General features: G+C 38.2%; 1 protein-coding gene across 1 annotated transcript in view; it reads left to right on the top strand.

Annotated features, from left to right (window-relative positions):
- The window catches only part of TRDN (triadin), a 175,433-nt gene that overhangs the window by 139,736 nt on the left and 23,070 nt on the right, over window positions 1-12,627 (top strand). The window contains exons 30-33 of the mRNA XM_083731766.1: window positions 1,843-1,893; window positions 4,348-4,395; window positions 7,126-7,164; window positions 10,197-10,223. Coding sequence (XP_083587892.1) covers window positions 1,843-1,893; window positions 4,348-4,395; window positions 7,126-7,164; window positions 10,197-10,223 — 165 coding nt within the window. The remainder of the gene's footprint in view (window positions 1-1,842; window positions 1,894-4,347; window positions 4,396-7,125; window positions 7,165-10,196; window positions 10,224-12,627) is intronic.

Here is a 12,627-nt window from a genome sequence, read left to right as displayed (position 1 = left end):
TTATCTTGTCCTAAAAAGATTTACCTAATTTACAATTATTTCAGTGGTGCTTGCTTCCAAGAAAATGTGCTTAGATTTGTGCCTAAATCATAGTACTTCAATTTTAAGTGAAATATAGTTCAAATTGTTAGCTTCAGCAAGGTTTGCTGGCAATATATGTAGTCTGATGTAATCAAGCAAAGACTATATATATATATATATATATGCAGGTTTTGGTGTCCTCGGGTGTCTTCCCGTGTAAAAGTTGGGGTGTCTAGGCGACGTTTCGACGAGGTCTCACTCGTCATCTTCAGGCTGGTGCTTTCGGCTTCTTGTTACTAGTAACAAGAAGCCGAAAGCACCAGCCTGAAGATGACGAGTGAGACCTCGTCGAAACGTCGCCTAGACACCCCAACTTTTACACGGGAAGACACCCGAGGACACCAAAACCTGCATTCCTGTACCCGTGAAAATCTACGAAAGCATATATATATATATATATATATATGTAAAAAGTAAGTCATATATTTCATTACTGAAATAAACTCTTTTTGAGCTAGCCATAATCACTTATTTCCAGTTCCTCAGCCACATTTGTATTGCACATGTAAGACAGCATCACAAATGCTAAATTACTGCTGCAAACAACATTAGCTTCTGAAATATTTCTGGCATGATTTTCTGGTTTATCAGATCACTTGGGATTTAAGGTAACATCAGTAATGAGTCAGGCTCCAAAATTGTTTGATCTCCTAAAATCAAGTAATCAGCATGACTTTCTTTGAAATAATTGCCATAAAGCTTTTCCTAGTAATGGCAGTGCATATTTCCTGTTGGCGGTTGTAAGAAAATTTCTGAATTGATAAGCTAAGTTAGTCCATGATTTTTAATATTGCAGTTTCCAGAAATAAATTGGGAAGCTCTACTTAAATGTTATTATTCATGAGGACAGAAGAAAAATCATAAAACCCTCAGTAAAAACTAGCTCATTTGAAATCTTGGAAGAGGATGTGTTTAGGATCAGTGTGCATGGTATATGAGAGCTGAGGATTTTTTACATCAAGGAAAATCATAGGAATATTTTTTTAAAAAAAATTACAATCAAAATTCAGATGTACCACCTTTGCTAATGGTCACAACCCAATATTAAGTAGGCCCTCTTAAGATATTTAGCTTGGATCTGGAATTCTCATTACCGGAATGCTGTTCATGGGATGTGCCTATTGAAGAGGGAGGGTGATTTTTTTTGTTGTTGTTGTTGACTCCTGCTTCCCTGTAGCCCTTCCAGAACAACATGGGAGGTGGCAAGATGGGGCAGCAGAGAATCCAACAGAAATCACCTTCCCTAAGATGGAACCTTCTCCAGAAACTACCTAATTCTCCAGAAACTGCCTAATTGGACATCTTCACTGTTTTATTGGGCTTCTGGGTGTATTACCTTTTTATGTTTTTAAATGAAGAAGCAAGGTCTACTTGCACTGGAGGAAAGGGCTAGGGAGGCAATTTGCACCGATACCTCCTTTCCCCTGCACCCCCCTTTGTCCCCTGAAAAGCTACTCCAGAAGGTTGGGGTACTCTTCAGAGCAGCATTGGGGTGGTGCAAGTGGGCAGCAGGAGGAAGAGATACTTGTCAAGATTCTCTCCTCCTTTGACCAGCAGGGAACTTCCGCTGGATCTCTGAGCTTTTTGTAAACAGAATGAACTTTTCAGAAAGAGCTCTTTGCAGAACAGCCAATTTGGATCCCACTCATAATGATTCATTCCCACTTAAATTACTTGTCATTTGGTCAGTATGTATTTACACACATTTTAACAAGTCTATTGTTGGTTTAAAATTGTTTGGTGGTGGGTTGTTTTTTTCAGAAGATGCCAAAGAAAAAGAAATAAAGCATCATCCAGCATTGAAAGACAAAGGTAATGCCATGCAATCGAAAACAAAGATGTAAGTCAGAATGATTGCAATCAAAACTATAATTGAAAAATAGCTCACGCAAAATTGACTAAGCCAAATTAAATATAAGCATTTCTGCACAAATTAAGTGTAAGCATTTCTGCACATTTCTGCACATGTGTGAGAGGTCTAAATACAGTTTAAACCAAATATAACATAAATGGAGTCAAACAGCAGCATATGGGTTGGTGTGAAGGTGTGATTGAGACCGACATGCCTTCAGGACTTCATAAAGGCAGAGGCTAAAAAACACTCACTCTAACCATTTAAATACCCAAGTCTGTTAAAAGACCAGATATCCTTGACTTCCATTTTCCCATTCTAATCTAAAATCCCTGTGTCACCAGGCTCACCGCTAAGAGACACTTACCTTGCAATCTCCCAATCTTATATTATACTCATGCATTAGGATCTGTCAATTTCCTTTATTTCAGTTTCTCATTTTTCCAGTCTTAAATTCAGTTCTTCACATTTTGTAGCAATCTGCAATTTCTTGATTTAAAAATTCCTCATGAAAATTCATCAGCATACTGGTATGGATTTCTCCCAATAAACATATTTCATGTGCATCTCTGGCTAATGTACTCATTTTTTAAAGGATTTCCCCCTAATATAATGTATATTTGTATGCTATTTTCACTAATATCCTCATTTGTATGCACACTTTCCCCTAATATATGTATTTTTGTAAACATTGGTTGGTTGGAGAGCTGCATCATAAATTTCAGTTAAGTGTGATCTTCAATGGATAGCTGTGTTTTAGTTTGTGTTTTAGAAAGTGTGAATTTGATAGATTTTGCTTTAAATGTATACTGAATCAAATTTCTTCTCCATTCCAACTCATAAGTAGAACTTATGTCATATCAGTTCTTCTCACCTTAAGATATATTTGTGGCTTCCCTCTACACATGTTACAGTTAGTTTCATGGGTAGAAAATTTCTACAGCTTTTCATTTGTTTGTCCCATTCAAAGCTGCCAAGGCTACTAAATAAATATTTGGCCTTGACCCAGCATAACTAGTCTTGTATTTGCACGTATCAATAGGATGTGAGATAACAAGGAATATGATCATTTGTACATTTAGTTTATATAGGGAAGCTCATCTGTCTTGACATTTGCCTATTCATTGCCTTTAAGAAGGCTTGCATTTAAAATACCATATCAGGTCAAGCAGATTATAATCGGATGCAATTAGGGCTGCTATAAGCTACAGCATTCTTTGACTCCAACCAAGTGATATTCAGGAAGTCCCAAAACGATTTTGCGTCTTCCGACACATCAGTCCCAATCTATTCCTACCAAAGCATCACTGATCTCGGCATGTGAAAGGTCAGTGGTTCAACACCAACAGGAAATGACATTTAGCAAGATTTGAACCACATGCTATTTATTCAATTGCTAAAATAATTGCAGTGTCAAGGTCATGGCAATTTTTAAATGCCAAAATTCAGTGCCAGCTTTGGTTAAATTGCATTGAAGACAGCTGCTGCAAAATAAAACAATACAATAGGTGCACCCTGTAATTACGTAGAAAATACAAAACTCTAGCCTTTACCAAGCAAAATATAGAATTCCAACCTAAAACACTGAGAGACATGAATGGACTTTAAGGAAGGCATGGAGACCCATATTTTTAAATTGTGTTCAGTACGTATTTAGTCTGCATTAGCACAGTTATGGCAAGTCCTTAAGTCAACACGTGGAGGATGGGGTAAGACAGACAGACAGACAGAAGTGGAAGGAGAATTGAATTGATTTGAATGGAAAGGCCCCTTCCACAAATGCAATTCTCCTTCCATAACAGGAAGCTCCTTGCTTTCATGGACCAATAATGTTTAGTTTTTACACTACGAAGTTAATTGATTACAATTTTCAAAATACTCAGTTTAGTATCTCATTTATCCATTTCCATTCGCTTTGAGCTTCTGGATCCTTCAATGTCCTTTTGTTTCAATCACAAAATATTTCACATTGTTTTACATAGATTCAGTATTGGGCTGGGTTTGACTAACACTTGCTAAATGTAGTTCTTCACAGATGCTGTAAAACAAAAAACCCCCTGAAAACTCCAGAACCCCATGGGAATTGGGAAATGGTATACATTAAAGATCTTAAGTCTTCTTCCTCGACCCAATCTCTTTCCTGAGCCTCCAAGGATAGTTATGATGCTTGGAAAGCCATTAGTGGGAGGAATTACTGAAAATTGGCACTTCATGTGGCCAGATTATTTTGCTACATCAAATGAAATATTCAGGGCACACAAATTGACTGTTATTATAATCATCTCATAAGTACAGCTGAGCTTGTTGATCTCTGAAGCTGTAAAACTTCACAATGCAAGTTTGAAAACTGAACACTTAGAACTATTCACAGAAACATTTTGTAAGCACAGGATTAATGATTGTTTTTCCCCTAGATGCTGCAAAAGAAAAAGTGAAGCCTCCAGTTGCTGCCAAAGAGAAAGGTGCTATTTGTAAAGTTCCATACTTTTTTAAGTTCATGAGTTCTTTCATGGAGAATTGATAGCTGCAAACGTGTTATTCATTTATTTACCAGAACTATTCTAAGATTAGAATGACTTTTGTTGCTGATAGTTAAGACATATACAAATTCACACACAACGGAAAGCAGAGAAATTATCAAAAGTTTAAGGATGTTTTACTCTAGTCGATAAAAACGAAGGAAAGGTATAACTGAACTGCATGTCAGCTAAGTTGTAAGTGAGCACAGTATGTGTAACTGTAGAATGTGTTTATTGGTTACAGGGCACCAGGCCACATTTTCTGTGTCTTTTAAGCACTAAACACAAGGCATGCTCACTTACAACTTAGACTCCATTCAGCCACACATCAACCTCAGTTGTCTTCCTCTCCACAAACTTTAGGACTACATAATGGGCTTTCGCTGTAGAAACTAAAGGCACACAAACGAAACATCTATCATAAGATGAACTTGTTTTGACTTTATGATGAACAGAATGTTCAGGTTCCAAAATGACTGAAAAGCCCACCCACTTTGACTATAGAGCTGCTACCGTGACTCCATTATTGAAAAAATGGTGGATGTTGGAGTATATTTCAATTTTTACTTTCATGGTCAACTTTAGCTATATTCTAATCCAGCAGAAGCACCGTTGCACCCATTCTGCAACAGCTAAAGCATTTTATGCTAAGCTGGAATGTATATTATTTCCCAGGGTGCAGAGAGTGCACCTAATTAAACCATAACATTTCCATATTTGTAAACTAAGAAAATTGGATTTTTTTTCCAGAGGCAGCAAAAATGAAGGAAGACCCTAGTTTCTCAGAAATGCAACTATCATGCTATGTTATATGTTAAGCAAAATCCCACTCAGATCCATGTTTTAACACTCCTTTTCTGTCAACTTAAATAAAGCTTTTCCTTCCAGAATGTAAGCATATGGTGGTGAGGAGGGTTCAAAAAGTTAGCTTCTTATTATATTGTCTTTTCAGTACTGATGTTATTAGGTGAGATCCCCTGCTTATAGCCCACTCCAAAGTAGTGGTGATGTTTACATGCCCCCCAAATTCTTCTCTGGCTCAGTTTGAAATATGATCTGGAGACGAATTGTTGACTTCCCCTTTTCAGTTCAATGGAATTAGGTTGAGACATTTAGCTTGGGAAGGGAAGGTCTTACTAATAGATGGAAATATCTGGGCCTTGGAAATATCTATACCTGGCACTTCACAAATTATGTCACATTTGTGAGTCAAGCATTCATGCCTATGAACATATGCACAATTTGTCCAAGATCTGTGATCCTTGTAGGATGGAGAAATTCAAAGATACTGAGCAAATAGGTCCAACTCACACATGAACTTGTTTACACAATGGCACATGCAAGCATCTTTTCAAACCATTTTGTGCCACACAAGGGATTTCAATGAACCAGCTCTCAGTCATTTTTATCTGCTGGAATTTATATAATATGAACGCAGTATTTTCCAGAGTAAACTGAATGTGCACCGTGATGTTGAATGTCTGTGACAGAACACTGACATTTTGTCAGAAAAACATAACCCCTATGTGTAAATTGGCTGCAAGCATCTTGTGTGCAGTGCTGTGCTTTATTAGACCTCTCTTTTAAAAAAAAACAATAATAAGTGACATACCACACAGATCCTACAAAATAGGGTCTAAAAAGGGCCTTGCAAAAAGAAAGAATAGCTCTGGTGACTATAAAGATTCATGTGCTGCTCTGGTTCAACAGAAGCAGCTTAGTCATGCTGGCCACATGACCCAGAAAAACTGTCTGTGGACAAACGTCAGCTCCCTCAGCCAGTAAAACAAGATGAGCACCACAACCCGAGAGTCGTTTGTGACTGGATTTAATTGTCAGGAGTCCTTTACCTTTACCTTTTTACAGAAAGGTAAGGTTGGGAAAACTGCTTCCCTTTCTGTTGACATGGGGTAGCTACCATGGGTTACCTACATTCTCATTATGTTATTCCATCCCATTCATTTTAATGCAAAGGAAACCTAGTGCAACTTCAGTGGGGGGGGGGGGGAGAAGTAATCAGTTACATAATGTGTGTGAACTGAAAGCAACAAGCTTTGTAGCCTGAAAGTGGTAATAACAAATGTATTGATTTCAATTCTAGACATTGGACGAATAAGTGAACATTGGCTGGTGATTCCTGCTCCTATTTCTATCTTTGACATCCCTAACCCTAACTTCCCAAGTGCGGAACTTGTGGAAAAGTTGGGGTTGCCCTCCCACACAACTTATATTTTTTGCTAACTTCCCTTTCCCCCCGTGCCTTCCAAAAAATCAGGGCTGGGGGACTTTCCAGAACAGCAAAAATTGCCTCCCCCTGGTTTCACTGGTGAATGTGAGAAGCACTTCTGCTAATGGAGGGGCAACTGGAAATCCAAGGCAATGTTACATAGCATGTAGGCACCCAACAATAAAATAGATACTATGGTGCTTATTCCTCACCTTATCAAATCTCTTTCCATAATTGGGGGGGGGGGTGAAGATTCAATTCATTGTGTGATTTATGAGCTGAGCTGCTTGTTTCAACATTTATATTGAATATGCTTAACAATTAAAGATAATTTCTCAATATAAAACCAGTATCACATATAGGAAGCCAAGAAATAATGAGCACAGTAAAATGAATTATGGCAAGCAGTTATGACTTTTAAACAAATTGTTTCTCTTTTACCTCAGAACCTGGCATAAAAAAGGAAGTCAGTCTACCTAAAACAGGTAATGGGATACTTTTGTATTTAACAGAAAGCATTTGTGTTTTCTACAGACTGAATTATTCCTCTAGATAAACCATTGCATTGGTCAATTTGAAGGGCATAATCTCAATTTGAAAATGTCAATATATCTAACAGTTCTTAATTTCTCTAATGGGAGACCTTCAACATCTCAGCAGCAATTTTGTGAGCCTCTATTATCCAAAATAAAAATGTAACGGTGGGTGACCTGGCATTGCTGCATGTTGTGTGTCATGCAAATGTATTACCATAATGTCAGCTCACAAACTCATGTCATTTTGCTTAGCTGTCAACCAGTATGGCATTTTAAAATACTGTGGTATCAGTGCAATGCACAAATTGGCCATGCAGTTTTTTCCCCCAGTAGGGTCATTGAGCTTATTTTCCAAGTGGCAGAATAATTTTGAAAGCAAAAGTATCTCAACAGAATCTCATCCATGATAATGTTTGCATAAACAAGAGCAATATTATAATTAGATGTGCATGTTGTTTGTATAGATACAACTTTTCACAAGTTTGTAATTGGGCCTGACATTTTCAGTGGAGCGACACCAGCATTCAAAATACTTTTGTTCAGTTGTATATTTTTATTCAGTCATATTTGCATTATAATAATGCAGCTTATCCAAATCCAACTGTATTGTTTAAAACAGGGATAGCTATTGTGGTACCCTCCAAATGTTGCCTGCTATCTCCCACCAGCCCCAGTAAATGGCCAATGGGCAAGTATAATGGGAATTTCAGCCCAACAATACTTGGAACACACCATTTGGCTACCTCTGGTTTAAGCAGTGGCCATTGCGATAATAAGATACAACTTATAGACATAATGCATGTAAAACTATTGTAGTATCAAGAGACAAACCCTTTCGTGCCCTGTAAAGTCTTTTTCCTTGTTGCTATAAATAATCCAGACACCAACAGCTGTGTTAATTTTTGTTGACCATTGAAATGATTGCAACAAAGTTATCTTCATCTAGTAGCTATATGTTTTGGATGGATACTTTTCAAAAGTATACCGACATGTGTCTTACTTCATTTTCAGTTATTTTGGCACGCTCTTAATTGGTTTTGTGGATCATGTTGTAAAGGCCAAGATGAAGGGAGGGGGAAATGTTGGCTGATTGTCTCAGTTTAGAAATAATGATGAATTGATGAAGCCATGGTAACTGACAGAGGGCATTGCACAACTAAAAAGAATTTATTAATAAATTAAGCCGTTTTCTTTAAACTGCACCAGCAACCAAATATATCTGAAAAGCTGTGTAGCCCATTATGTCACGTTCTGGTTGGTCACTGGGAGAATGGGATGCTGGCCTAGAGAGGCATCTGGCCTGATCTTGCAGCTTCTCCTTAGGTTCTTATGAATAAAAATAATGGTTCTAGAGCAGGGGTGGGGAGGCTTTTTAGCTGAAGGCCTGCATACCCTTATGGAAAATGTTCTGGAGGCCACATACCATTAAGTGGCAGAGCCAGAAGCAACAATGGGCAGAGCAGTTAATTTGTGGGTTTTAGCTTTGTGCTGTAGGCTAGTTCCTATACACACAGCCCGGTCAATCCTCCATTCAGGCAAGTAAGAAGCATTACCTGAGGGCACACCACAGCCAGGCAAAAACACTCAAGGAGGGTGTGAAGTAGGTCTGGGGAAAGTGGTGTGACCTGGGAAACGTCCTGATGACCCCCATGGAGAGGCTTGGAGGGCCACAATTACTCACTGGGCCTGAGGTTCCCCACTCCCATTCTAGAATAGCTGCTATTCTGTGTCTTAACAAATCCTTTCTTTCACTGCATGCATCAGCCATGAACACAAGTGCAACAGACACAGGCATTCATTCTGTTAAACGACAGACAGATTTAGTAACTGACAAGTTACCAAAAATATGTTCTGTTTTTAGCCTTACTAATTTATGGTTCACTTGGCTGAAAGATTTTCATCCTGTATCCCAATCATTCGTCCATGGGTGGGAGGGGAAGGTGCTGTTTATATTAATATCTTTCTGGCATTCTGATAAAGTAATAGGATGATGCTGCATGTTGCAAAAGGATCAATTCATCCTTAAGCCATGCCTGTTTATTCTCCAACCATTTCAGTGTGGTTGGCATTTTACTTGGGATGCTTGGGGAATTACTTATTTGTGAATTCTGATAAGAACTAGCCTGATCTGCACCTCCCAGATTAATGTGCTAATGTGCCCTTTTCAGAATTTTGAGATATAGTTGTCAGCTAAAAGACCATATTGAGAGAAAATATGTTTGTTGCTGTGCACTTTGTAAAAAGATACAATCAAAAATACACATCTACATGTGTATTTATTTATTTATTGTGCCTTTGTAACATAAATAAACCATGCAGGTTAATGTAGAAATGAGTCGTGGTGGATTTATGAATGAACAAAGGCAGAGCTGACAAAGACTTATCTGTCCAACTGTGCACACAACCAACCATTTGTGCTGTTTCTGTGTAGTGATATGCTAAGAGCATGAGACACCATTTGCACTCTATCAACTGAGATAGGATTTAGAGCTCTAGAATGCATTTGGCATGGGTCAGTCCCACACAATTGTAGGAAAAAGGCATTGTGTTAATAAGCACACTTCTGCCGCTACATACGTGCCCATGCCATAAAATCACCAAAGTAGGCCCTTCTATGTACAGTCTGGAGGGTGCATAACACCCTATAAATTAAAATATAACATTTAAAACCAAAGCATAAAAGATATAATATTAACAATGCAACAGACAGACAATTGTCACTTCACATATATCTGTACATATTGTACAGGGCCTGGGCAAAGAAGTATTTTGCTGGCACCAAATATCCGTCATACTTGAGAGGGAAAGGAATTCCAACAGCAATGTGGCACCATGGAAACAGGGCTATACCATGTCTCCCAAATGCTCCCCTGGTGTGTGTTCTTATTGCAGTGTAAAGCTACAGAGCTCAAATGAGTTTCATCTGCAGTCTTTATTTTTATGAATGAATGTAGCTCACTGTTGTCTTTGTATTTTTCTAGGCAAGAAAGTGGAACACAAACCAGCAAGTAAGTTGCTAAACTGCATAGCAGAATTTAAAAAAAAAAAAAAAGAATGAACAGTTGTCATAGACAGGGCCGGATTTAGGTTTGATGAGGCCCTAAGCTACTGAAGGTAATGGGGCCCTTTATATGTCCAGCTGTCCTTTGTCAACAACAAATTGTCACAGTTTTTTGTGTTGAATATATGCTATATGGTAATTTATTGACCTAATAGGTATCTAAAGCCATTTGCACATAACAAAATATGTATTTTATCATAAAATACATATTTTATGTAAGCACTCTATATATATAAATGAGCAAACCAGTGATATGTTAGGGAGCAGGCTAGCAGGTGGGGCCCATTACTTACATCATAGGAGCCTATTCAACACAAAACACTGTTACTATATGTAGGTTTTATTTTATTTATTTGTTTTTTATCTTATATTTTGGAAATGTACATCCAGTGTTGTTGTTTTTTGTTGTTGTTGTTTTTTGGGGGGCCAAGAGAGTGGGGCCCTAACTTATAGCTTGTTTAGCTTATACATACTGGTCATAGATGCCATTGTTTGGTCAATGAAAATGTTCCATATTAGTAACCCTAATCCTGGTTTTGGGAATGCAATATCCATGGTATCTGCCCGCCTTTGAGTGGCCATGATCTCACCTTGCTCCCACTAGCATTTCCCGGCATTCAGGCTCACTTATCAGAGTGTTCAGTGTCTGGATCCTTGGCCAAAGTAATGCACAACCTATAAACAATACAGTTGTGGCCATTTTTAGTCCATTTTCTTAGTCCTCTTGTTCTCCCCCTAGCACCATGCTTTGGGTCCAACAACATAATCACTGTGACTTGTGATTACTTGTGATGTGGGCAGGATATAAAATCAATAAAATAAATGCTGCTACTCCTTGCAGATTCCTCGTGTGCTAAGCAATAGTTTTGAACCTCTGCTGCTGCTTTGCCTCATTTTGCCCCTGGTATTACCGTATATGCTAGTGCTGTCTCTTCTATCCACTATTAAAATTGTCAGGTAAATCTAAATCCACTGAGGATTCAGCTGATGTGTGACAAGAGCTGCAATATGTAAAACAGTGGCTTCCTCATATTTTTGACTCTATCCAAACTGCCTTGTCAGTTGGAGTTATGCAGCTGTGCAATGGAGCTGAGTGCACAGTTTGCAGCATGCAGTTCTTACAATCAGCTGGCAAGTGTGTTAGAGAACAAAAGGAGCTCAATAAGGAATTAAAGAAAGGAATCTGGGGGGAAATAGAAAACACCTTCTCCCCAACACATTGACTTTCAGTTTTAGTTTAAAGAGAAGTCAATGTATGTTTTTGTAGTTTATTTGTGCTAATGTCATGCGCCTTAAAACAAGGCACTTGCTTTATGTTTTTTATATAGATGAGCCCCTTCCTTTGAATATTAAAGCAAGAGGTTGTTAGTTTTTTCTTATGCCAAGCCTTCTTTCAAATTCCAGTGGATTTTATTGCCTGTACTCTCCCCACAAAATTGCTCTGGGTTTCCCCCGGCACTCCAGAGCAGCTTTAAGGAATGTGTTATTTGACATGTGCAGCAGAATCATCATTTTCAATACTGTCTTCGTCACAAGCCTGGTAAATCTGGAGCCATACCTGATGATCTGATAACACTGATAGTTTTTGCTTGGACTTTGTTATATTAACTCATGTGCATTCTATGTGCCTGTTTTGCAGTTTTGTTTCTCAACTTTTAATTTTCATCCATTGTTATATGTGCTCTGTTTTATATACTTTATAAAATGAAATAATAAAAAAATAGGGGCATCCTGGGGCAGAGTGGTCTGCAATCTGCAGGATACAAAAAGCCCTTCTTCCTCTGGCCTGCTCCAGAAAAGGACCCAGAACTATGCTGTCCTGGTGCTGGAATAGAGATTTTGCCTCCCGTCAATAACATTTCCTGGTTTCCACAGCACAATAATAGACAAAGAGCTTTTTGGTGCTTTCAGAAAACCCATGCAACACTTTTCAAAAATTCAATCCTAAATATGAAATGACGCTGTCCACCTCCCTGGTGTTCCTCTTCTCTCAGGGCTACAAGGGTCTTTCTGCCACTGTATCATGAATTGGAGCTGACAAATCGATCTATTTTTTATCCTTCTCTTAAGGCAGCTCAAATAACTCCCCTCCTCTTTCTGTTTGAAAATCTTACCATGACAGAATCTGAATCGCTGCATTTTTTAAAATGATATCGAAAACACTAGAATTGCAAATACATTTGAGTGATAATTTGAAAGCAAACCTGTATTTGAAAGCAAGTATGTAGGAAAAATCTATTTGCTATTAACACATGTGTTTTCAAACCATTCTTGTATGATATTATGGCCTTGCCATATAAACATGCTCTCTCTATAGTAGCAGCTGATGGTTGCTTGGACTTAAGCAGCAT

This window comes from Podarcis gaigeae (assembly GCF_964106915.1).
Source record: "Podarcis gaigeae genome assembly, chromosome: 3".
NCBI lineage: Eukaryota > Metazoa > Chordata > Lepidosauria > Squamata > Lacertidae > Podarcis > Podarcis gaigeae.
This window is presented reverse-complemented; position numbering and strand designations above follow the sequence as displayed.